The following is a 26,084-nucleotide window of genomic DNA, read 5'->3' as shown; positions in this document are numbered from 1 at the left end:
CGAACATCCTGTGTGTAATATAAATGTGTAGGGGGGGTGTATGGAGTGTTTTCATTGAAAATGTGTTCTGATATATATTCCTCACAGAAAATGAGCCAAGGCCAATGAGTCTCAGTTTGAAAAAATAATTAATTGTATCATTTTTCTTTTGATAAAAAATGAAAACGGGTCCAACAGACCCGAACACCATACAAGGGTTAAGTGTGTTCTGAGTTCAGTTATTGATGAGACTCAATCAGGATTTATGCCAAAAAGACATATAGCAAACAATATCTGACTTGTTCTAGATTTATTAGACTATAGCGAATTAGTTGATGATGACAGTCTTATTCTTTTTGTAGATTTTTACAAAGCTTTTGACTCTCTTGAACATGAGTTTATTTTTCTAGCTCCCCAAAAGCTTGGGTTTGGTGATCCATTCTGCAAGTTTAACTCTTTATAATAATGACAACTGTTCCATCAACCTTAAATCGGGTACCTCACCTAGATTTCAGTTGTCAAGAGGAGTTCATCAGGGCTGCCCTGTATCCCCTTATTTATTTCTTGTGGCTGCACAACTTCTTTCCTCCTTTCTTCTGAACACTCATCTGCAAGGTATTACTATTGCCAACAAACATATACTTATTAGTCAGCTAGCTGAAGACACTACCCTGTTTTTAAAAGATGAATTACAGATTCCGATTGCAATCCAACACATTAATTTTCCGGTTTAAACTTAAATCTTAATAAATGTGAGCTGTTAGCTGTTAAAACCTGTCCCTCTCTCTCTCTTTACGGTATTCCAGTTAAGTCACAGGTGACCTATCTGGGTATGTCCATATGTAAGGATGATAAAGTCAGATGCAGACTGAACTTTGACCCAGTTGTTGGGAAAGCTAAAAGGAAATTCAATTCATGGTTACAGAGAGATTTATCTCTGAGAGGACGAACTCTTATTGCTAAAGCTGAGGGTATATCAAGAATGACTTACCCTGCTCTCTCCTTATATGTGGATAAATCTGCATGTGCAGATATTCGATTTTCTGTGGAAGCATAATAGGCATTATGCTAAAAAGTCTGTGGTTATTAATAATTATGAATGTGGTGGTCTAAACTTTCTAGATTTTACTTCTTTAAATGATTTCAAGATAAATTGGTTAAAACAGTACTTAACCCTGATTCATTCTAGAATACTCTTCCTATACTTGTTTTCTCTAAGGTGGGTGGTCTCCCTTTCCTATTGTTATGTAACTACAACATCACCAAATTGCCCCTTAAATTGATAGATTTTCATTAACAAACGCTTTTGGCCTGGCACCTAATTTATAAACACAACTTTAGTCCTCACCAGTACTTTATTTGGAATAATTGTGTTATCATCTATAAAAATAAGTCATTGTTTTTCCCAAACTGGATTAAGAATAATTTTATTTTGGTTTCTCAATTAATCAATACTGATGGATACCTGTATTCATATTCAGAGTTTTTGAACAAGTACAATATACCTGTCACTCCACGAGAGTTTGCTATTGTAATGGATGCCATCCCTTATGGAGCAATAACTCTTCTCAGAGATTCAGCTAGATCCCAGATTTCTTTGTCAGTAGCTCATCCTTTTGATACAACGGTTGGAAATATTTGTTTTTATCTAACTCTTGTAGTCGGAAAAGAAGAATTAGACAGCTATCAAAATGAGATTGTTTCTCTCCCATACATTGTGTCGTACTGGAATGGCCAGTTTGTCAATATTCCATGGAAGAAAGTGTCGATTTTGTCATCTTAATATTTAATAACCAATAAGGTTAAGGATGTGTCTTACAAATTACTTCATCTTTTTTATCCTGTGAAGCTTTACTTAAAAAAGATGTTTTCTGATATTGAAACATTATGTTCTTTTTGTGGTGCTGAACATGAATCTATTTCTCATCTCTTCTGGGAATGCACATACACAAGTCAGTTCTGGAAGGATTTCTGTATCTTTGTTAGCTCCTTTTCATCACAGAGTTTTTCTTTGTTATACAAAGATGTTCTATTTGGTCAGCACAACTTTGATAAAGATGTAAAGGACCAATATTTTTTGATAAACCTATTTATTTTTCTAGCGATTTTTTTTATTTTATACAAATGTAAATTTCAGGATGTAAGCCCTAGGCTACTTTTTTTTTTTATAACGAACTTAAATCCTACCTGGGCACTCTCAGTACATCCAGCAATTCCAAAGCCCTTAAAACTGTCTCACTGTGTCATTTGCATACTATGTAATCTGTAGCTGTACTCGCAATTGTATTTACCCCTGGCATTGATTTTGTATGTCCTTAGCAACAACAACAACAAAAAAAAAAAAAAAAAAAAAAGTACAGCCATGTGCACAGGTGATTTTTTTCCCTTCTGAAATAAATAGCAAAAATTCATAGCTGAGACTATGTGCATGATTATGCTGTATTATTCTACTTGATAAAAATGTATTGCAGCGTGTAATAGCACTAGAACAGCTACGTCCGTGACCGTTATTCATGCGCAATCGAGCATCCGCATCAAAGAGCAGGGCCTCGCGTTTCAAGTTCGCACAGGGCCTCGCACCCCACCACGGCACTGCGCCGCGCATAGAGATCAATGTATTTTGTCCACTGCGAGGGAAAACTCGTTTCGAGAAAAATTAGATTGTAGCTGCTTGTCTAGACTACGATTAAAAAGAGTTGTTATTTGTGTAGTAACAACGTTTAGCTCGAGAGTTATTGAGCCAGAAAGTTGGAATCTGTGAATGTGTTGCCAGCTACGCTTTTAGTTTCTCTTTCTCTTTCTCTAATACAGTCAGACAAAAACGGAGAGATTCTGACAAAAAACAAACAAACTAGGAGACATATTGTGTATAAGGTAAGTATAAAATAAATGACATGATATTCTTTTATTTGTGTTATACAATTAGTTTTATATGGGGTGAGATTTCGGTCAGAATTCTGCGCGCGCAAGATCACATTTTGAGCGTGCAAAAGGGCATTTCGCACGCGCGTGAACTGAGTTTTGCGGAGAAATGTTCGTCTCGCAGATAAGAAAATATTGCGAGCGAACGAAAATCAATTTTGCATTTAAAATAAGTATTTGGATGTGCGCAGACGTTCTCTTTCGCGTGTGCAAAGTTTCACTTTCTTGCTCCTTTCATACCAGCCGTGAGCGCTCAAGCGCAGACGGCTCGCTTTCTCAACACAACCCAGCGTTACAATATGCCATAATTCCAGCCAATCAGAGATGAGACTGCTAAATTCTGATTGGCTGGCTTGAAAACCAATCACAAGACTCCCTGCATCACCGACTGCGGATGAGAACTAGTGCAGTTGAGTAAAGTTGGCAGTAAATTCACAGATTCGAACTTCCCGGGTCAATAACTCGTGAGCTAAACGTTGTTACTGCACAAATAACATCTCTTTTTAATCGTAGTAATGTAGACAAGCAGCTACAACTTAATTTTCCTCCAAACGAGCTTTCCCTCGCAGTGGACAAAATACATTGATCTCTATGCGCAGGCGGCAGCGAGACAGATCCGAAGGGACCTTCTGAAAAGTGCAAAACCCGAAAAGCGTTACTACGAAAACAGTCAATAACTTCACTGTCACACACTATAGTGTCATCAAATCCAGTTCAAACATCACTGCTGTCCTGATGGTTATACTACAACACTTATTTTGTATAAATATCGTTTTGCATATTTTTCATGATTATTATTTATGAAAAATATTCAAAAACTTTACTGTAATTCACTGTATTGTTGCCAAATTCAGTTCACACATCACTGCTGTCCCGAAGGTTATACTACAACACTTATTTTGGTAAAATATATATTTTAAATTGTATATACAATTGTAAATGTATAATTTTTATGATTTTTATGAAACATATTCAATAACTTTACTGTAATTCACTGTATTGTTGCTAAATTCAGTTCACACATCACTGCTGTCCTGATGGTTATACAACAACACTTATTTTGGGGAAAATATATTTTAAGTTGTATATACAATTGTACATTTGTGATTTTTTTATGATTTTTATGAAAAATATTTAATAACTTAACTGTAATTCACTGTATTGTTGCCAAATTTAGTTCACCCATCACTGCTGTCCTGATGGTTATACAACAATCGAATCTGTGAATTTACTGCCAACTTTACTCAACTGCACTAGTTCTCTTCCGCAGTCGGTGATGCAGGGAGTCTTGTGATTGGTTTTCAAGCCAGCCAATCAGAATTTAGCAGTCTCATCTCTGATTGGCTGGAATTATGGCATATTGTAACGCTGGGTTGTGTTGAGCAAGCGAGCCGTCTGCGCTTAGAGAGCGCTCACGGCTGGTATGAAAGGAGCAAGAAAGTGAAACTTTGCACACGCGAAAGAGAACGTCCGCGCACATCCAAATACTTATTTTAAATGCAAAATTGATTTTCGTTCGCCCGCAATATTTTCTTATCTGCGAGACGAACATTTCTCCGCAAAACTCAGTTCACGCGCGTGCGAAATGCCCTTTTGCACGCTCAAAATGTGATCTTGCGCGCGCAGAATTCTGACCGAAATCTCACCCCATAGTTTTAAGATAAATTGGATCGGTTTAGTTAATAGGCGTAACTTACTTTCTCGTCACGCTGTAAAACAGTTCATTCTCCACTTTCATTCGGAGGCAAAACACACTAACTTAGCTATCAAGACTGCATAAATGTTGGACTATAAATTTGCATTATTAAATTGTATTAGGAGTTGTGATGGTAATCTAGGTTAGTGATGCAGGGAAACCGAAACTAAACACAAAAACAAAAAGTTTGGAATAACAATCAATTTCTAAATATTGTAAGATTTGTCGATGATTTCACATTTGCTCTTTTTTTGTAAATGATTTTACCATAGGCGGAGTTTGACTTTCGAGCCAGGGGGGGCAAAAAAAAAAAAAAAAAAAAAAAACATTGTAGCAGCTGGGACCTGCATGGCCTATCAATTGGGGAACTCAGCACTAGCACATATGGACAAAACAAACATGCTAAATAAACACATAAATTGTTAACCCGATAAAAAACAGTAGGCTACAACAATACAATCATATTTGTAAACAGGCCGTAGAACTTTGCATAAACAGCCACTTGACTTCGCATCGCATCTTCGTTCGGACACAGTTAGGATCAATAAAATGTGGACCACTTTTGCACTGTTAAAATATTGTCTTTAACCAAAACGAAAAGATTTTTAAAGTGTTTCTTTCCTTTTTTCAAAACACATTGTTGGAAGCTTGTTTCTGCCACTGAATAATAAATAAATAATAGCGACTTTTTATCTCGAAATTCTGACTATTTTTCTCACAATTGCAGTCAGAATTGTGAGAAATAAAGTGGCAATTCAGAGAAATAAAGTAGCAATTGTGAGATATAAAGTCGCAATTGCGGGATATAAAGCAGCAATTCTGAGAAATTAAGTCTTAATTGCGTGTTATAAAGTCAGAATTGTGAGATATAAACTATTCTGAGGTAAAAAAAAAAAAAAAAAAAAAGTCCGTCTTTTTTTCCCCTTAGAATTGGACTTTATATCTCACAATTGTGAGAAACGATGTCAGAATTGCGAGATATAAACTCGCAATTGCGTGTTATAAAGTCAGAATTGCATGATATAAAGTTGCAATTGCGAGAAAAAAAGTCAGAATTCTGACTTTATATCACGCAATTCTGACGGAATTGTGGCGGAAATACATTGTGGCAATGAGAGTGATTAAAAAACAAGATATATTTCGCATTTTGTTGTACTTCATAAAACATTTAAAACATTTTGAGACACGGGAAAAATGAACAGTCACTCAACACTCAATACTCTCCACTTTTGAAACATATTGAACAGCATATTGAAAGCAGTGTGTTGAGTTTCTCCAGCTTAAGCAGTTATTTGGAAGAGAAATAAAACTTACAGTTTTGGTGTAACGAGTCCGAGATAACTACAACGCTATTACATGCTATCTTTTTTTACTAAAGCAGTAGGCTATATGAAATCAGATGTATTACCTACCACCATTTAGTTGTTTTGTGTTATTTAAAATATGTATAATATATCTTTTTTTTTTTTAAACAATGCAATTATAATTTTTTTTTGTTGAGAAAATGCAATTACGTTTCAGCCAACAGGGGGGGCAATGCTCCCCCTGCCCCCCCGCAAACTCCGCGCATGGATTTTACGCTGCTGCAGCTTCAGAAATTGATTTTTAGCTTAGCGTCAAATTGGGTGACAGATTCTCCTCGTGCATTTTTTTAAGTCTATGATGCAGATCATCATGTGCACAAATCCCCATTTTGAGTGAACGGATTTAGATTTCATGTTAATATAGGGTAAGATAGGAGATGCACCCCTGGATTTACCATTAGACTGTAACATATTTAGATAGTACGAAGAAACCATCCAAGGCACTCGAGTAATTTGTTTTTAGAAAAATAAAACCTGGTTTATGACAGCATAATAATGAAACAAACAATGTGGCTAGATCAAATGTTTGTGATACATTGTTAATGAATATTGAGGACATAGTATACGTTTCAGTGGCGTGCATTAACAGTACCTCTTCAATGGGCTATAAAACCGAATGAAATAATGATCAGTTCTAAACGGCTGTCTCAGATCCAAGCCTCTTACACTCTCAGACAGGAGAGACAATGTAATTGTGAATCCATTTGAGTTAATCAAGATATTTTTTCTAGATTTTTGCGCATCCTGATTTTTGTCACCCTTTCTCTGTAGGTTTTGAAGGGTCTGACAGTACGTCACTGATTGAGTAGCCTACCTTATTAAGAGGCAGTAAAAATGCAGGACCATCAGAGTGACTCTGACTCCATTGAGGACAGCATGGATAATCCTCCACTTTCACTTACACGTGAGTCAATATATTGGATTATGCCGTTTTGAGACACATTTTGCTCATGCAGTTCTTTAGATTTTGCAAAAAAAAAAAAAAAAAAAAAAAAATTGTCAGATTTACTTAAATACATATTTACTTAAACACTTTTTTTAAGTAAATTCAGCTTGAAGTCATTTTATGCTAAATTAACAAGAAAATTCTTTAAAGTCCGCGTGAACCGGAAGTTGCAAACGACTTTTCTCCAGTGCTGTGACGTATTTCCCAGTGAAACGGAATATTGAACAGAGGGCAGGGTTTTACTCTAGCGCTCCTCCTCTCCATCTCTCGCTCATAACAGACTAACGATTTGAGGGGAGTGGTTAAGCGTTTCCCAACCCAAGTCCTCAAACCTACGTCATCAGAGAAGGGACGCCATTCCAGACCGGAAGTAACTTTTCAGACTTTGATTAAAGATTACGACGGCAAACTATTTTTTTCTGTGTTTTAACTTGCACGGATTAATTGTTCACCACAAGACTAGTAATATGCGCTAACAAAGTAAATAGGGTCAATTTTGATTTCAGTTGGACTTTAAGCAATACTTTACTCAATCAATTAACATGTTAACATTAAACTGACTGCATTCAATTTCTCAATCATGTTTTACTCAAAGTTGTAAGCTTGAGTAAGACATGCTTGTATTTTTGTAAAAACTGATGTATAAAAACTCAAGCAAACATTGATCACCGCAAGCATTTGAACGCCCGTGCAGTGTGCGTGTTTCTGTAATTCTGCTCATCATATAAAGTCTCTTCAGAAGACGTGGATTTGGATTGGCAACGCATGCGTTTTAGCAGATTATTATGTATTCGATAAATACATTTATTTATGTTCACATGTAGGCCTAAGGGATAATAGTGTTGATGATTTACCTTGGATACGAGCAAGAGTGAGCCCGCAGTGTATTCGAGCATAGCGCATGGAATCAGGGCAACAAATTAATGGAAATCCAATGTCAGCCACCTTATGACACACAGTAAACCTGTTGTTCACTCAGCTGCACATAATAGCACCAAATCAATAAAAAACACAATATATTGACCAACATTCTGTTTTCTATCATGCACCGTGCACGTTTGCGATGACGGATATCCCAGCTAACACAAATACGTGACTGTTACGTAACTGCAACGTAATCTGGTGACCAAACTTTCGGCGTGGCGACGTAATTAGTTACGTCGTGGCAACCGGAAAAGTGAAATTCCCAGATACGTTGCTACAACGTAACTTTGTAACGTTGTCAGCAGGTAACGGCGACGTCGTGGCAACGTTGTGGATCGACAGTCGTGTGTTGGTAACCAGTTGGTCATTTTAGTTTTTAATAATATGGGCGGACATGCAGTGGTCTAATTTAACTTGTCCTCATTGGCCCAAAACTATTTTAGAGACTTTTTCAACGACATATGAACGATATACAGACTCAAAATTTGGTTAATTCAGTTCATTTACTATAGAACAAAGCCCAAACAGTAAAAACAGTTTGAAACAGGTTATACATTTAAATGAACAAGATTTTCCTCAAAAGCTTGAACATCAAACTACTCCTACACGTCTTCATTTTGGTGGCCCTAATAACAAAGCAAGAATAAGAAAAGAAAAATGCAAGAAAAAAGAACAGTTGAGTGTTTTCCCATTTAACATTTAAATACACAAAGCAATTAGCACTGAAAGATAGAATCTGTATAAGCAGACAGTTTTGTTTAAAAATCGCTTGTATATTTTTCTAAACATTGTCACAAAGTTATGTTGTGGCAAGTGCATTATTTCCTTTTAAAATAATTTGATAACTTAAAGGAGAACTCCGGTCAATTTTAACATTGAGCTCATTTTTTTGTACATTTGGAGTGCTGTCAATACAGAGAACAACGACAAAAATCGGTGTTGCCTACACCGAGTTATTCTATTTTTAAAATTTGCACCCTGTTGACTTCTATGGGGCAAGTTTTAAACCTGCTTTTAGCCTCTTAACATCCTTGATGTGTCATTACAAGTGCACAGAAAATGTGAGTGATTCCTTCAGAGTGAACACGGGTGAATCTGACTGCAGTAGATGTGAAAGATATGTATAAAAATGATGTTATTTAAGCCAGCGCTCATACCTGTATTTACATCCTGTTTTCGGCTGAAGTCCAAAGTAGTCGATTGCCGAGTTCACGCGTGTGATCATAGGTAACTAAACCTATGCGCGTGAACTCGGCAATCGACTACTTTTGATTCATGCTTGCTTGCATGCTGCTGTCACGTGGTGAAGTGACAGTTTATAATGTTATTTTATGTTTGGCCTCAATAAATTATTTTGTAATATGACTAAAATGCACAATAAAGCAAATAAAAACATAAAACTCGATTTCAATATATGAGAGATACTCATTTTGTATTGAATGCTATTTATTCCATATCTATTCTAGATTATATGAAACATTATTAATCTAATGTAAAGACAACAAACACAATTTAGTATATAAAAACAAACAAAAATCACAGGACAGGTTTCACTTTTGGAGGCTGGCTCCATTTATTATCAAAACAAAAATAAATCACAGATTAGGTGCGGGCAAGGGTGAACCTCGCGCTGGGCTGTACAGCGCGGGCTCGTCAGGCAGCGACCACTCGAGGCCGAGGCTTATACGGCCTACGCTGTCCTCGTCAGCGTCCTCACCGTGGTCCACCAAACCTACCTCCTGGAGCAAATTGTGAAACTCCTGAAACCCTCCGGAGGGTTTGGTGGACCCGAGTACAGCGACGATGTCCCCTACGCAGCTGTTTCTGCTCTCCAGAGTATACGAGCGGTGATTCTCTCGATTAATGCTAATGCTCGATAAACAAAAAAAAGATGGCCGCCAACAGGTTTCGAAACTTTCGTCCTCTGAGGCGTGTGACGCGCGTAAATTTCGCTTCAAACTTTTGATTTTACGCGCGTCAATTTCGCTCTTGACGCGCGAATGCACACAAAGTGGTCAAGCGTATAAATAGATGCGGCAGGCGCGAATTTGACGCGCTATTCGCGTCCGGTGTGAACGCACAGTAAGGCGGGTGAGAAACAGCGCTGCGAAATAGGCGGAAAATGCAATAGGCGGCTTATTGTGCAATGTGTAATGTGTCAAGTTCAAAGCTTCATAAAACAATAATTCCACAGTAAAAACTGCTCAAAAATTTGATTTCTTTAGAGGAAGAGCTGTCCTATAACGGGATAATGTCCACTTTAACGCACCCTCTGAGGCGGCCGAGAAATAGCACCGCGAAATGGGCGGAAAATGCAATAGGCATTGACACATTGGCTCATTGTACATTGTGTAATGCGTCAAGTTCAAAGCTTCATAAAACAATAATTCTACAGTAAAAACTGCTTAAAATTTGGATTTCATTAGAGGAACAGCTGTCCTATAACGGGATAATGTCCACTTTAACGCACCCTCTGAGGCTCCTGAGAAACAACGACGCGGAAAATGCAATAGGCGGCACATTGTGCATTGTGTAATGCGTCAAGTTCAAAGCTTCATAAAACAATAACTCCACAGTAAAAACTGCTTAAAATTTGGATTTCATTAGAGATACAGCTGTCCTATAACAGGATAATGTCCACTTTAACGCACCCTCTGAGGTGCCGAGAAAAAGCGGCGTGAAATGGGCGGAAAATGCAATAGGCGGCACATTGTACATTGTGTAATGCGTCAAGTTCAAAGCTTCATAAAACAATAATTCCACACTAAAAACTGAGTAAAATTTGGATTTCATTAGACAAACAGCTGTCCTATAACGGGATAATGTCCACTTTAACGCACCCTATGAGGCTGCCGAGAAACAGCGCCGCGAAATGGGCGGAAAATGCAATAGGCGGCACATTGTACATTGTGTAATGTGTCAAGTTCAAAGCTTCATAAAAAAGAAAGTCCACAGTAAAAACTGCCTAAAATGTGAATTTTGTTAGAGGAAGAGCTGTACTATCATGGAATAATGTCCACTTTAATGCACCCTATGAGGCGGGTGAGAAACAGCGTCATGAATTATGCAGAAAATGCAAGACTGCTCTTTGTTCATTGTGTAATGTGTCAAGTTCAAAGCTTCATAAAACAATAATTCCACAGTAAAAACTGCTTAAAATTTGGATTTCGTTAGATAAACAGCTCTTCTATAATGGGATAATGTCCACTTTAACACACCCTCTGATGCGGCCGAGAAAATGCACAATTAATAGGAATGATGGCGCAATAAGGCGGCTCTGAATTAGTTTGTCCAATTTAAAACTTTGCTTCTGCCCATTGCCTGGGCGGTGGTCTTCGTGGTGCGCAGGGCTGAATCAGTGGTGCTGGGAGCAGAGGAGTTTGGCCTGAAATACCTGGAGGACTTAGCCTGGAAATCTCACTAAACGCAATTGGATAACACTACGACCAATCACAACTAAGCCCCATAGAGACAGAGCGTATTTAGGCCATGCCCACACCACATCAATCCAACCGACGTAGCAGCGCTGTCGTCCTCTGAGCTCATCTCTGGCCTGCCTATATCAGATACACCAATGTGATTGGTGCAGCTCAGATACAAGGGCATAGGTAATGAGCATCATTACTCGATGCCAGAGCAACTCGCTGAACAAATTCTATTTGTGCTCTCGCGAGAACTCTGGATTTCCAGGGTATGGAGGACTGCTATCGTGTGCAAAGCCGAAGCAGCTTGGCCGGCGGAGGCGTACGCTCGACCGGCGAGAGCTGATGTGGCCTTGCAGGGCTTAGATGGATGATCCGCCATGGCTCTCCATCCAACGGCGGTGGGCGGGCAAAGATAAGCGGCCACCGCTTCCTCCAGAGGGGGCAGTTTCTCATACCCTTTCTCATCCGCGCCGTCGAGGGTTGACAGCGTGGGTGAGGCTGACGAGTGCAGGCGGGCTGAGTACGGAGCGCTCCATGATTTCGTCAGCTCGTCGTGCACCTCTGGGAAAAACTGAGAAGGGGGGGGGGTCCGTGACAGGGCCACTCCTCTTTCTCTGATGCAGCCAACGAAACGCTGTCATCATGATCTTCTTCTGATCCCCCGAACGAGACGAGACCTGCCGCTGTGAGGGGGGGCGTTGATCCATCTTGATGAATAGGACAGGCGAGGAATCTCTCTGGAGAGAGAGAGGCACGCAGGGACTGGGTGCTCTGACGCCACTGTTTCTTCCTCCGAGGCTCAAGGAAGGAAGGAAACGGGGAGGGCACGAGGAACGGGGTCACTCACTGACATAACGAGAGCTAGCCGCAAGCGCAGAGAGGAAAGTGGCAGGCTCTTGCAGTGAGATCAGCCGCCTTGTGAAAGTTAAGCTTCAGCTGGTCAACGTCACTCGTGAAATTCACTCACTTGGAACAACGTCACTTGTGAAATTTGCTTTTTTAAAGTGCACTGAACTTGCACTGAAATATCTTCAAATATGTCAGTGCCATTGTTTTGTCTCAAGACCAGTAATTTTTTATTCTAAGACACGTTTATAAAAGCTTCTTAAATGTCCTAATTATACTAAGGCCTAATTCTGGTTTAGCCATCTAACCATGTCTGTGAAACCAGGGGCCAGTTCCATAAACTGCTAAGACTAGTCTTACAGGTTAGTCATATTTTTTTTTCTTGAAGACTGTTCTTAACTTTTTTAAGTCAGTTACATAGAAATGTGTGTGTGTGGCATGGCGATGGTAGCCCACGCTCCGACAGCCCCAACACGGAGTCCCTCCATCCATTTCGGTCAGAGGCTGCAAGTCTGCAGGCCTCGACGATGTTCAGCCTAATTTTTTCCAGATCCTCTTCCAAGTTGTTGAACCATCCTTTCTTTGGTCGCCCTCTCCTCCTTGTCCCATGCACGTGACCGAATAGAGCGACATTTGAAAGACATTCTGATTTCATTCAGACCAAGTGTCCAAAGTATCCAAGCCTCTTTTTCTGAATTCGCTGTACCACCTCGATTTCCATCCCCAATTCTCATCTTATGTCGACGTTTCTTATTCGGTCTCTTCTTGGGTTTTCCGTAAGCAATTCATTTCAAACACTCTCAGTTTATTTTTGTCTGCTTCTCTTAGTGTCCATGTTTCTGAATTGTACAATAGTATGTTAAGTACCAAGGCTTCATAAACTCTTATTTTTGTAAATCTGGAAATATCTTTGGATTTCCGACCAAGGCTTCTGATGGGCTTCTCCAGGATAGTTGGTATCAGCTCGTCAATGATGTGGAACCTCTCATTTACGATCTCGTCCTTGACAATGGAGATACTGCGGTATATATACGTGTATATATATATATATATATATATATATATATATATATATATATATATATAGGCTATTATATTTGCGGTATAAGTACCAAAAACCATCCCAATATATTTTTACAGCTCCTTTCTCAGGAGCTCTGCTTAGAAACAGGTCGATTTTGGCCTGTCTAATTAATATTCATGAGCCTCTCTTCTGTATTTATTATGTCTGTCATTGATTTGGGGGTGTTTTAATTTAGTAAACTTACTCAATTTCTTAGTGTGTGTTAAATATATTAATAATATTGATTTCAATATTTTTTAAGTACAGTACCGATCAAAAATGTTTTTTTTTAAAGAAGTCTCTTATGCATATTTGCATTATTTGATCAAAAATACAGAACAAAAAAATGCATTACAATTTAAAATAATGGGTTTCTATTTTAATATACTTTAACCCTCTGGGGTCGGCAAACGCGCCGGCGCGTTTTGCTCATTTTTTTTTTTTTTTTTTTGCATAGCAGCTGTACGACTGAAAATACTGGTTGGGACCTCGTCTAATGAGACAAAAGGGCCCTACTGGCTAATTAATATTCGACCTCCCCCACACGACCTGACTTCTCAGAAACAACTAAGAACTCACACAAGAACATGGTTTAATGTGAATGTTTATCATTGACTGTTATGTTTTTGGTGTCATTTGAAATGTCTCAAAGTGAGTGGTACTGATATCTCATATTCAGATAGATAAAATAAAAGGAAATAAGGTTTATAGAAGTTTAGAGAAAACTCAGAGATAAGGCCTAATAGAAGCCATTTGAGGGTGGTCCCCCATCCCCCATGTTACCTGGGCAAAAAAGGATAAAGGGAGGTGTTTACGGGCAGCAAAATAGACATAAAATACTCTGTCATTTTTGGTCATTCAGACTTAAGAAATATGAAAAAATAAGCTGTTAAATGTCTACTTTTTTATGTGTTCACTTAGAATCGAAATAAAACATTGTGCTTTTGTAAAATAAAGAAAATAAACAGGGTGTGATTTCTGCCTCTCCGTCTCCATGAACTTTTTTTCTGGTGCACGTCTCTAAACTTAAACAAAACTCAGTGAATACTATTCACCCAGGCATGAGCAATATATCTTTATAATCATTTAAGTGTGTACTTTTAAATTATCTAATTCAAAACTAAAACAAATATTCTCTGTTTATGTAATCTATATGTGGCGAGGTGGTGGAAGGGCAAAAGTTACACTTATGAGAAAGTATAGCAGAATAAAGAGCAGACTACGCCACCCCGTTTCACTGAACGGGGAAATTTCACAAGAACACACAGGTTCGCTACCACAGAGGACAAGAGACGTGGATCTGAATACATTTTCACAACAATAATTTAAAATGTATAAAATTGACTCAGAGGGCAAGAGTTTACACCACTATGGTGTGTACCAAACAAAATAAAGAAAACAAAATGACGTTCAAGCTGAGGCTTACCGGTAGGGCGGCTAGCTGGGCAGTGAGTATCCTAAAACCACACCACTCACCAAACTCTACTCCACACAAACACGCTCACACTCGCTAAGTGATGGAAACGCAGATGCCAACGGCAAAAACACTCAGTGAAGGAGACACCACAACCAACAGGACAAAGGCAGCTAGCCTCCCTACACCGGAGGCCTTCAGCTTTAGAAAGGGACAAGAAAACACAATATATAATCACAATTGACCAACAGACACACACACATTCTAACAAAACATAGTAAAGTAAATTCAACCTACGAGGATCAACAATTGGCAAATTACTGGCCAAATGATGAAACAGTTTTTATAACAGACAGAACAACAAAATAAATCAAATAATACAAATGAACACCCAATTATTCGGGCTTCCACCAAATTAAAACACAAAACACATCCAAAAGTAATTAGTAAATAAAAATAGAAAAATCAAAACATTAAACAAAACAGTTGGTTTTCTCAGGTGCAGGATATTACTCACTTTTCCCTAGTCACCAGGAAAAACCTGGACCCAAAGAAACACACAAACTGCTGGTGGCGATATAACAGGTGGGGCTAATCATATCCATTAACTGGCTCGCGTTTAAGTGACAACACCGAGACCATGGTTAGCCACTCTACACCTCTACCACCAGCATTAGCATAAGCTATAACAATACAAAAGACAAACAAATCACAAGGACGTATCAGAAAAATATAACAAAAAAACGGTCACACCGTAGAATAAATGGCCGCAGAACAAACAGTGCAGCCTAACAGCGTTGTCTGGGAAGCATTTGCCCCACAGTCCACCGAGACGAACTGCTCACGAGCGGATTGATGCACCAGAAGTCGATCGCTAGACCCACAGATAACTCAGTTACTCACAGCTTCGTTCATGAAAGGAAACTCACAAATGTACAGCTGCTCCATCCGATCATACACATGAGCTGTGGTGAAAGACAGCCTGCACCAAAAAGCAAGGTCACACCAGTCCCAGCCATAACCTGGCTCCCGCAGAGCTGCGAGCGCACCCAAACAGAGGCGATCGTAACAATGACGCATACCCAGGTGGCCTGAACTCCACCTTAAATAGGCCAGGGACGGCCGCCAATAGGCGCTCACGCCCATCAATTAGATGACAACACTTACTAGGGCGGGATCTAACCCCGCCCTGCCACATATATAAAAAGAGAGAGTTCTCATTTCAGCTCATTACAGCTCGTTATCTTATAATGTGACCATGCCCACGGAGAGCACGCGCTATTCAAACGCAAATGATCTGAGGCAATACATGCAAACATGCAAAACGCCCACATCAGCTCGATAAAACACATCAAGTTTAATCAGATTAATGTACTATGTCATCTTGCGAGGCTGTGAGGAATAATCCTGGGAAACTTACCTCAGAAGTGCTGGTTTCACTTCGAGGAGCAATGGATCCAGTTGAGGATTAGTTTTTTATTCTTATATGTGTTAGAAGTTACAGTTTTCCCCCTATCTCAGCTTTGTCCAGAGAGCAGCTTTGCCTGCCCAGATTACTTTGTATGTATATAATCCACATCTGTTTATTATATCTGTTTATCCACATCTGTTTATCTGTTTATCCATTAATTATAAGGACCCCAATATTCGGATGGGGAGAGTGTTCTATCATATGCATTATCAGTCTTTTCGGACCGCAAGGCTCAGAAGGAAATCTTACCGGATAGGCTACTGACCATTTATAGATATGTTATACAATGGTATGATGTCATGTATGATTTTATTGGTTGAATAACGAGATACTCCCTTTATATTCTTACTATATATTCCATACCCAGAGTTTTGGGAGCTTTAGCTTCCCAGCTGCTGGTTTTCATTTATTCATTCATACCCTAATAAAGATGGAGACAAAAAGGCACTATCATGTTGGAATTCTTCATTTCTAACAATATGCTTTGTTCTAATCGCGATATGGAATAGTATCTGTAAACCGCAAAAAGACTGTTAAATGTGAATTGCGTTTCTGTGTGTGAATGAATGAACGGCACATATGCGCGCTGTTGTTACTAGTTGTGACTAGTTTTGGATAGATTATAAAGTTTTTACTGTAAAATAGACATCAAATAAGCTTTTGTTATTAGCCAGTTTCTGCTCATATGTTAAATATACAGTATGTTTTGTCAAAAATAAACTAATCAACTAAGATGTTATAGTGTTTGTTCCAATGTAACGTTAGGCTATATCAAACTAATGAATCCTTAACTTTGAAATATGTGTGATAAAATGTATACTTTAAAAAAAGAAAGATTACACTTGAAATATTGTTAAAATTGTAATTGTTGTTGATTTACATGTGAACACTTATAAAATAGCAAAAAATATATTTACAAGGTAGATGTAAAATAATCTTAATAGGTCAATATAACCCTTCTCATTAAGTTATTTATTATTATTTTTTATTAGTGACACATTTGGGCAGAGGATGTATTCCAAAACTTTCTGAAAATACAGAGAATTAACTGCATAATTACTAGAAATGTTTACCATGGATATTATACAATTTGCATGTATAAAACATTTGTGAAAAAAAAAAGTTTCCAACTCTAACTTTGAACCAATTCTGTAGAATGGCCCATATAGCCTATTTGAGCAGGATTTGTTTCCAGGTATGACTATGTACTAAAAATGTGCTTTTGACTTTCATTTATATTTGGATTTTATATATATTTATATTTTTTTATATTATATATATTATATTATATTCTCCTCACATTCTTTCTTGTGTGACGCACCTGAATGAAAGGCCCCTGCGCATATTGCCTTTCCAAATAAAAAGTGTTTTACAAAATTTAAATCAATGTATTGTTTTATGTGAATGATTAGGCAGAGTGATTTTCATGGTACAGAAGATTTCTGTTTGAAATAAATGTTCTATTTTTTACTTTTTAAACTTAGAATTCTGAAAAGGTATCGAAGGTTATAAGTATATTAAAATAGAAAACCATTATTTTAAATTGTATTTTTTTCTGTATTTTTTATCAAATAAATGCAACCTTGATGAGCAATATATAAATGCCTCTTTTTTACATTTGAGCCCCTGTCCCTGAGGAACTCTGATGAACCCTGCAAAGAGGGAATCCAGTTAACGCAATGGCAAAAGTACGAGCAAAGCATGCAAACAGTTATTTATTTATTTTTAAAGCTGCAGTCTGCAAGTCTGGCAGATTGGGTCGACTTAGCCAAAATTTTGAATGTTTACAACTCTCATGCCCCTCCCCCACTACCAGCGAGCACCCTCCCATCGAGGTCGTGCTCGTCAGTGCGTGTGTGGTGTGTACCTGATTTTGTGTGAACGAGTCCGTCTCTTCAGCATCAATCAACACCATGGACTCGGAGGTAGGCCGCCCTGGCTAATCTATCCATAGATAGCAATAACTGAGGAATTGGAAGCTTGTTAGTAGATTTTCTCTCCGCCATCACGCTTCGTCTAATCTTCAGGCGAACTTCAGGCGTGTCGTGTGCATGTGATATTGTAACGTGCTCGAGGGAGGGGGGATCTGTGGCGTGTGCACGACCTGTGATTGACAGTCAGATCTCACATCCCCCCGCTGATTGGACCCGATGATCCGGGAGCGGTGGATTTTTGCAAAACAAATAACACGCTTCAGGTGGAGTTAGAAGCTCGGATTTTTTTCTAAAACCACCTTATTTATGTTGTTCTGTCGGATTATAGTGTTGATTTCACTGCATATGATCAAAAAAATGTTGCCGACGGCAGCTTTAAAGGTGCCATGTGTAAGAATTGAGGTAAAAATATCCAAAAAATGAGCTACACGCATCAAAAGAATGAGAAGAAATAAGGGCGATGATGTCATTAAAAAAATGACAAGTTATAGTGATGCAGAGATATCAACCTGAATTAGCATGCTAAATTACTAGCCACAGCCTGACAGGTGTCATAATACCAGTTTCGGCCATGGGAGGCGGTATGCGGCAACATAACCACCAGCCAAACTGCAATACACGAATAACTCGCACGGCTTGTGGGCGTACTTGAACCTGATGTCAATAGTGTGGAAAGTACAGCCCACTACTACATTTCAGTTCAGGGAAGAGAGCGGAAGAATGGCTGAAGCCCTTGGCAAGAGACCCTTACCACCACACAACCACCCGCTGCCAAGCGGCAACCTCCCCGTCTCTCTCTTGAAACCAACACGGAAGTGAGTTAAACTGCAATTCGTTGACTGGCCGCTTGAGGCTGGTGTCAAAAGTGAGTCAAATCTGTATCTCCCCCATGTTAAAATTACCAACTTTACAGCAGAAAAAAACATGTTTACAGCCTGGTGTATATGCCACAGGAAATATCTGAGGTTCGCCTATCAGGGCACAGCATACGAGTTTACGAGAATACCGTTTGGCCTGGCTTTAGCCCCTCGAGTATTCAGCAAGTGTGTGGAAGGGGCCCTGACTCCATTGAGGAGATTAGGGCTCAGGGTTTCAGCATATCTGGACGATCTTCTCATCTGCGCGCCGTGCCAACGGCAGGCAGAGAGCGACACACACACACTAGTGACACATCTGGAGAGATTAGGTTTCAAAATAAACCAGACGAAGAGTTGTCTATCTCCGTCCCGAGAAATAGTCTACTTGGGTCTCAGATTGAATTCTGTGACGTTTCGAGCTTTCCTATCAGAGGATCGCATCAAGACGATTCACAGCTGCCTCTCCCTTTTTCAAAGAGGGAGATCAGTCTCGTTCAGGATGTGTCTTCGGCTACTAGGACTGATGGCCTCAACTGTGTCAGTGGTTGCCCTGGGACTACTGCGAATGAGAGATTTTCAGAACTGGACAGCGTCACAAGGCATTCGCCCCAAGAGCCGCCTCAACCGCAGAGTGCGGGTCTCACCAGAATGCGCGAGCGCTCTCTGTCATTGGAGAGCCCCATCCTTTCTCAGGACAGGATGCCCTCTAGGTCCTATTGTACTGAGAAAAGTGGTGACGACGGATGCATCTCTCACAGGCTGGGGCGCAGTGTTCGAGGGCAGAACAGTGAGAGGAGTTTGGTCTCCGGCACTGAGAGAGAGGCACATAAATTTCCTAGAGCTACTGACAGTGTTTCTAGCTCTGAGACATTTTGTGCATTTTCTCAAGAATCATCACGTATTGGTCAGGACAGACAATACAACGGTGATTGCCTACATAAATCGGCAGGGAGGAGTTCGTTCTCACATGCTTCACATGTTAGCGAAGAAACTAATAATGTGGAGCAGCAGGTCTCTCCTCTCATTACGCGCGACGCATGTCCCGGGAATAATGAACAGGGGAGCGGATCTACTATCCAGAGGGAATCCTCTGTATGGGGAGTGGAGACTCCACCCCCAGGTGGTCCTCATGTTATGGGAGAGATTCGGCCAGGCTGCCGTAGATCTCTACGCATCGCGCGAAGACGCGCACTGTCCCCGGTTCTTCTCCCTAGCCGGCGACGATGCACCATTGGGTGTGAATGCGCTAGCCCACGAGTGGCCAGACGTGTTGCTGTACGCGTTCCCGCCATTGAGCTTGATCGAGCCGACATTACGGAGGGTTCGGGAATGCAAACATGTGATGATTCTGATCGCGCCTTACTGGCCGGGGAGACTGTGGGTGGCGGAGATTGCGCAACTGCTCTTCGACCGGCCATGGCCGTTACCAGTGCGCAGGGATCTTCTCTCACAAGCACGGGGGGAAATTTTCCATCCCTCCCCTCAGAAACTAGCTCTCTGGGCCTGGCCCGTGAGAGGGTGAATCTGAGCACAGCCGGGTTACCTCCTAGGGTTATTGAGACGATTCAGAACGCGAGGGCTGCCTCGACACGTTCTTTATATAATCTCAAATGGGGAGTTTTCGAGGAATGGTGCGCAGAGAAGAACATTGTTTCTTTTCTGTGTTCTGTTTCGGACGTGCTGTGTTTCCTTCAGGACCTCCTGGATAAAGGCAGGGCTTTTTCCACGGTTAAGGTTTATCTGTCCGCTATCTCGGCATGTCATGTGGGTATTGATTCAGGCACTATGGGCCAACACCCCCTGGTCTGTAGATTCATGAGAGGTGCACGCAGATTGCACCCAGTATCAAAGCCACTGGTCCCACTATGGGATTTGTCTGTGGTCCTGAACGCGCTCTCTAAACCCCCTTTCGAGCCCATTGATAAGATGGACTTAAAGCTGCTCGCTTTAAAAACGTCTCTACTACTCGCTCTTACAACAGCAAAGAGGGTGAGTGAACTGCATGCTTTATCAGTTCACCTCTCATGTATGAGGTTCGCTCCGGGTGGTCAAAGACTACTTTTGAGAACTAACCCGGCGTTCGTGCCCAAGGTTTACGATCACGCGGAGAGAATAAAACCTGTGGACTTGTTGGCTTTTCACCCACCTCCTGTTTCTTTTCCAGAGGAGGAGAGGCTAAACTGTTTATGTCCGGTTCGTACGCTGTATATGTATGTACAGAGAACCCGCACATTGCGTAAGAGCAACCAGCTGTTTGTCTCGTGGGCTGACTCTTACAAGGGACTCTTACAATCTCCCGTCAACGCCTTTCCCACTGGGTGGTAGAGGCGATCGTGTTATGTTACAATAGCATGAATTTAGAGCCCCCAGTAGGTCTACGAGCGCATTCTACTAGAGGAATGTCTACATCCTGGGCTCTATTTAAAGGCATTTCGATTCAAGAAATTTGTGTGGCAGCCAGCTGGTCCTCTCCGCACACATTTATTCGTTTCTATAGACTGGATGTAACAGAACCCTCTCTGGCCCACTCAGTTCTGGGAGTGAGTAGTCAGGTGGTATAAGATGGTTCCATAAGGGCGGATTTCTCAGATTATTCTGTTTCTCCGTCTGGGTCAGTGAGGCAGTATTTTTACTTTAACCGTCTCGTCTTCAGTCTGCTTCGTCAGCATATCGGCAATACGGGAGTTGTCTATATCCCATAGTGAGATACCGAACGAATGTTAGAAAGAGAACGATTAGGTTACTGACGTAACCCAGGTTCTCTGATAACATGAAGTGAGGTATCTCACAACATTGCCCTCCTTGCCTTTTCGCACGGAGAAGAGATATGCGGAGAATGACGAAACGGTAGGTAGCTGCGGTTTATATACAGGGAGGCAGGACTCCCTAATCGCTGCAGCGATTGGTCTGCCATGGTTGGCAGACATGGTGTAATTGGTGCTTCCGCGATCGGTCACGCCCAGAGGCGTTCCCATAGTGAGATACCTCACTTCATGTTATCAGAGAACCTGGGTTACGTCAGTAACCTAATCGATCTGTCGTGTAACATTTACAAGCGCCAAAACGGTATTTATTGTTTGAATTGCGTAATAAAATTGACAGAATCTGAGAGCTGAAATTTTTTAATATCATAAGTAACCTGCTCTGTTTAGTCTGTTGGTCTCCGTGTCCTCTTTGCTTCGCGATTTTTCTGTGCGTGAGAAAATTGATGTGTGACGTGAGAGCGTGTGAAAAGTGTCAATTGCGTGTGTCTCATGGTGAATGCGTGAGAGTTGGCATGCAGCTCTGGTTACGTTGGCGCTAGCTTGGTCAACATCAGCGAATGCTGTCTGTCAAATTAATGTAATTCAAACTAACAATAAAAATGTAATATGAACAAAACGAATATGAACATATTCACTGGTAAAGGTGAAGGGGAGTAGCTTGAAGATGTCATATTTCAAAATCACTTGACATCAACCAACTTTCCTCTGGAGTCAAAACGTCGGAGTGGGCTCGGCTTCGGCTATGGCTCTAGGGTCGTTGTGAAGGTAGGGGCGGAGCATAGAGACTATGCCGTTTCTCGATTGTTACTCTAGAGTAGACCAACTCACTTTCTGGCGGTATACTGCCCCCATCTGGTATGGAATGTGGAGTATGAATTGATTTTTTGGCGGACATTACACAAGGCACCTTTAACACCCCCACCTATTTTTTTCTTGTGCTTCACAGCAGGGGGTTCTGCAGCACCCTCAGCACCCCCACTTCCTGCGGCACAGCAACTGGACCACGATACCGGAGTCGCCACCAGGATAAAGGACAAGCTGAAGAAAATGTTCAGTAAGCAGAAGGTTTTTTCTGAAGCAGCGATGTTGTTCGTTTTTGAGGAATATTACATACTGAGAAATATGACATAAAATTTCAATCATTGTTCTCTAAAAACAATACATCAATGTTAATGTGTTAACAAAGATGCTTTCTTTTTACTTTTTTAGCATATCTTCTTTTTTGCATATTTAACCATACATTAATTTCCATTGATTGTCATTATAAAAGAGCATTCAAAGGAACACTTTTAAAAGCTCTATCAATTACTTACGAAGGTTGATTTTGGGGGTTATAATATCTTATAATCAGTGCTCTGTCCAGAAACACAGGCAACAGATAGCATGCATACATTCATGCATACACATGCATACACATTCATGCATACACATGCATACACATATACATATGAAAAGTGAGTAGTCACAGGAAAAAACAGTGTTACAAAATCACAGAAAAGGTCTAACATCTATCTCCTCATTTAATCCTGGATAGTCCATTGCTTTAAAGCTCCATATCCAAAAGGTTTCACGTTGCAATAACTGTTTTAAAATGTCACCTCCACGTATTGATTTTTTAATAATTTCAATGCCCTGAATTCTCAAAGATGATGGGTCACTATGGTGTATTTCTTTATAGTGTTTGGCCATAGGGTAATCTTCGTTGTTGACTCGGATTGCGCATTTGTGTTCATAAAACCGCTCTTTTAGTTTTCTTTTAGTTCTGCCCACATAGAAACACCCACATGGGCATTGTAGGCGGTAGACCACATATTCAGAGTTGCAGTTAATAAAACCATTAGTCTTAAATTCTCTCTGCGTTCTCAGATCACAAAAAGTCTTACTTTGAATGACACCCTCACAATGACTGCAAGATCCACACCTATAGGTCCCCCACAACCCTTTTTCTAGCCATGTTTTTTGTTTAGGACCTGGAAGGCAACTTCTTACAAGTTTGTCCCTTATGGATGGTGCCTTCTTGAACACAGTCATAGGAAAAACGTCTTTCAGAATAGGATCACTTTGAATTAACCCCCAATTGGACTTAATTATTTGTTTCATTTCAGAGGCACTACTACTATATTGGGTAACAAAGACAGGTCTGGAGTTGTTTTTAGCCATGTTTTTCCTCCTCTTTTTCTTCTTTAGTAGGTCAGAGCGTGTTGTAGAGCGTGCTTTTATTATTGCCTTTTCTATTATCATTGGTGAGTAGCCCCTAGCCCTGAACCTTAATGTTCAGGGCTAGGGGCTACCTCTGGGCTCCTGGGCTCCCCTCTGGGCTCCTCTGACCACAGCGTGGTGCACCTGTTTCCAACATATAAGACTGTGCTGCAAAGGAAAGGCACAGAATCACGGACAGTCCAGGTATGGAATGAGGATGGTATATTGGCTCTACAAGGATGTTTTGAGTGCACGGACTGGTCTGTTTTTCATGCACCATCTGACAATATTAATGAGTTGACTGGTGTGGTGGTTAGTTATATCTCATTCTGTGTCGATAATGTGATTGATACCAAGGTTATCACCAGGCATTCAAATAATAAGCCTTGGTTTAATAATGAACTGAAAAATCTTCTTAAGAAGAAAAGTGTTGTTTTTAAAAGTGGTGATAAAGTTGCTTATTCTGCTATTAGGAAGGAAGTAAGAGCTGCTATTGCAAAGGCAAAACATAATTATAAAGAAAAAATAGAACAAAAATATTTAAATGCTGATCAAAGGGCGGTGTGGGACGGAATGAAACTAATGACAGGCATACAGGGAAGCAGAACTACGATATCCTTAAATGGGTATACATCTAATGCGTGTTTAGCGAATGAACTTAACAAATTTTATCTAAGATTTGATGTGGATGACGATAATGTGAAGTATGACTTTGGGCAAAGCAATAGGCTTACTGTATTTAGTATCGATGCTCCTACGGTGGCTAGGTTTTTTAAAAGGGTAAAAGTAAATAAAAGCCCTGGACCAGATAATATTAGTGGTAAGGTGTTGAGAGCATGTAGTTCACAGCTAAGTGGCATATTCACAGAGATTTTTAACATGTCAGTTAGAACTCAAATTGTACCACAAATCTGAAAACATGCCATAGTTGTTCCTGTGGCGAAATGTAGGAGTCCGAAGGTTTTAAATGATTTTAGACCGGTAGCCCTCACCTCACTAGTGATGAAAACATTTGAAAAAATTGTGAGAATAGAGATATTGAAGTATGTAGAAGATAATTTAGATCCACTCCAGTTTGCGTACAGAGCAGGGAGGGGGGTTGAGGATGCCATAATCACTCTTGTACACTTAGTAGCCCAACATCTGGAGACCCCAAAAACAAGGGCACGGGGTCCGTGTAACGCTTCACAATTCAGTTTTCAGACCATACAATGCAAATGCAAAAATGCAAAATTGAAACCAGACATTCTTTTTTTTTTTTTCAGTACATTATCAATGGATATTTGCCTTTTTCTCCCCTTTTTTCAATTTTACTTTTGCTAAATTGTGACTTCAGAAACAAACATTCGAATAAATGAAATCTAACCGATTTTCTATTTTTCCATTTTTCGTCTTGTAATTTGCGCCGTGGTCGGTATAGCCATTAGCACGGGGGTGTGGCCGTGGACTAACTTTACTATCATTTCATTGATGTAACTGCTTTATTTACACTGCATGCACGTTTGAGGAGAAGTTTAAAAGACGGAACACAGGACAACATTTTTCACCCGAAGTGCCATAACTTTTATTATTAGGCTAATAGTCTACGTGTACCCTACTAAATTATAAGGCAGTCTCGGACCGGCCATCGGGAGCAGCCGGTAAAAGTGAAATCCCGGTGGCCTGGGTATGATTTGGCACATTGCCCTGTTTGTATTGACCTTATTAATAAAAATACTACCAAGCGAAAATATAGAAAAAAAGCTTCTTTTTTTTTTAGGTTTTTAGCTCTCGTTTGTAATAGCCTACAATTCAATAAAGATGAAGATGTTTTCACTATAGCGGGCATTGTTCGTTACCACGGCATCCGCTTGAGCTTCTGTGTGCTTTAGCTCTACACCGCTTCTCGTTCCCTTAAAATGCCCTTAAATCTAGCACAGTTGTAGAACTCTAGTCTGTTCATTACAATAGAAGCAGTTTGCCAGGATATGAGCATGAGGCGATACTAGGCTATAGTTAACTATGGTGCTCCCAATCAAGAGCAATAATAGTAATTTATTTTCAATAAATAAACAGAAATACCTTGCTACGTTTGGCACATTGCCCAGCTTGTTTTTTATTTATTTATTCGAGCACATTAAATTCCCCATTCGATAATGAATCAGCACTATAGACATTAAATATTGTATTAGCCTACAAACGAGAGCTAAAAACCTTAAAAAAATTGTGTGTGTGGGGGGGGGGGGGGGGGGGGGGATATGCTTATTTTTTCTATATTTTTGCTTAGTAGGCTAGCTATA

General features: G+C 40.1%; 1 protein-coding gene across 2 annotated transcripts in view; it reads left to right on the top strand.

The window, feature by feature from the left end:
* Positions 1 to 26,084, top strand: part of LOC311098545 (uncharacterized protein) — a 38,846-nt gene that overhangs the window by 4,631 nt on the left and 8,131 nt on the right. The window contains exons 1-3 of one of the 2 annotated variants that reach the window (XM_084138780.1): positions 2,493 to 2,853; positions 6,733 to 6,865; positions 22,553 to 22,660. In XM_084138780.1, coding sequence (XP_083994906.1) covers positions 6,796 to 6,865; positions 22,553 to 22,660 — 178 coding nt within the window. In that variant the 5' untranslated portion in view covers positions 2,493 to 2,853; positions 6,733 to 6,795. Of the gene's footprint in view, positions 1 to 2,492; positions 2,854 to 6,732; positions 6,866 to 22,552; positions 22,661 to 26,084 lie in introns of those variants that run through there. The other variant, XM_084138779.1, reaches the window with a different exon arrangement.

Source organism: Abramis brama (assembly GCF_963993115.1).
Source record: "Abramis brama genome assembly, chromosome: 16".
Lineage (NCBI taxonomy): Eukaryota > Metazoa > Chordata > Actinopteri > Cypriniformes > Leuciscidae > Abramis > Abramis brama.
The sequence above is the reverse complement of the archived record's forward strand: the minus strand, read 5'-3'. Positions and strand labels throughout refer to the sequence as shown.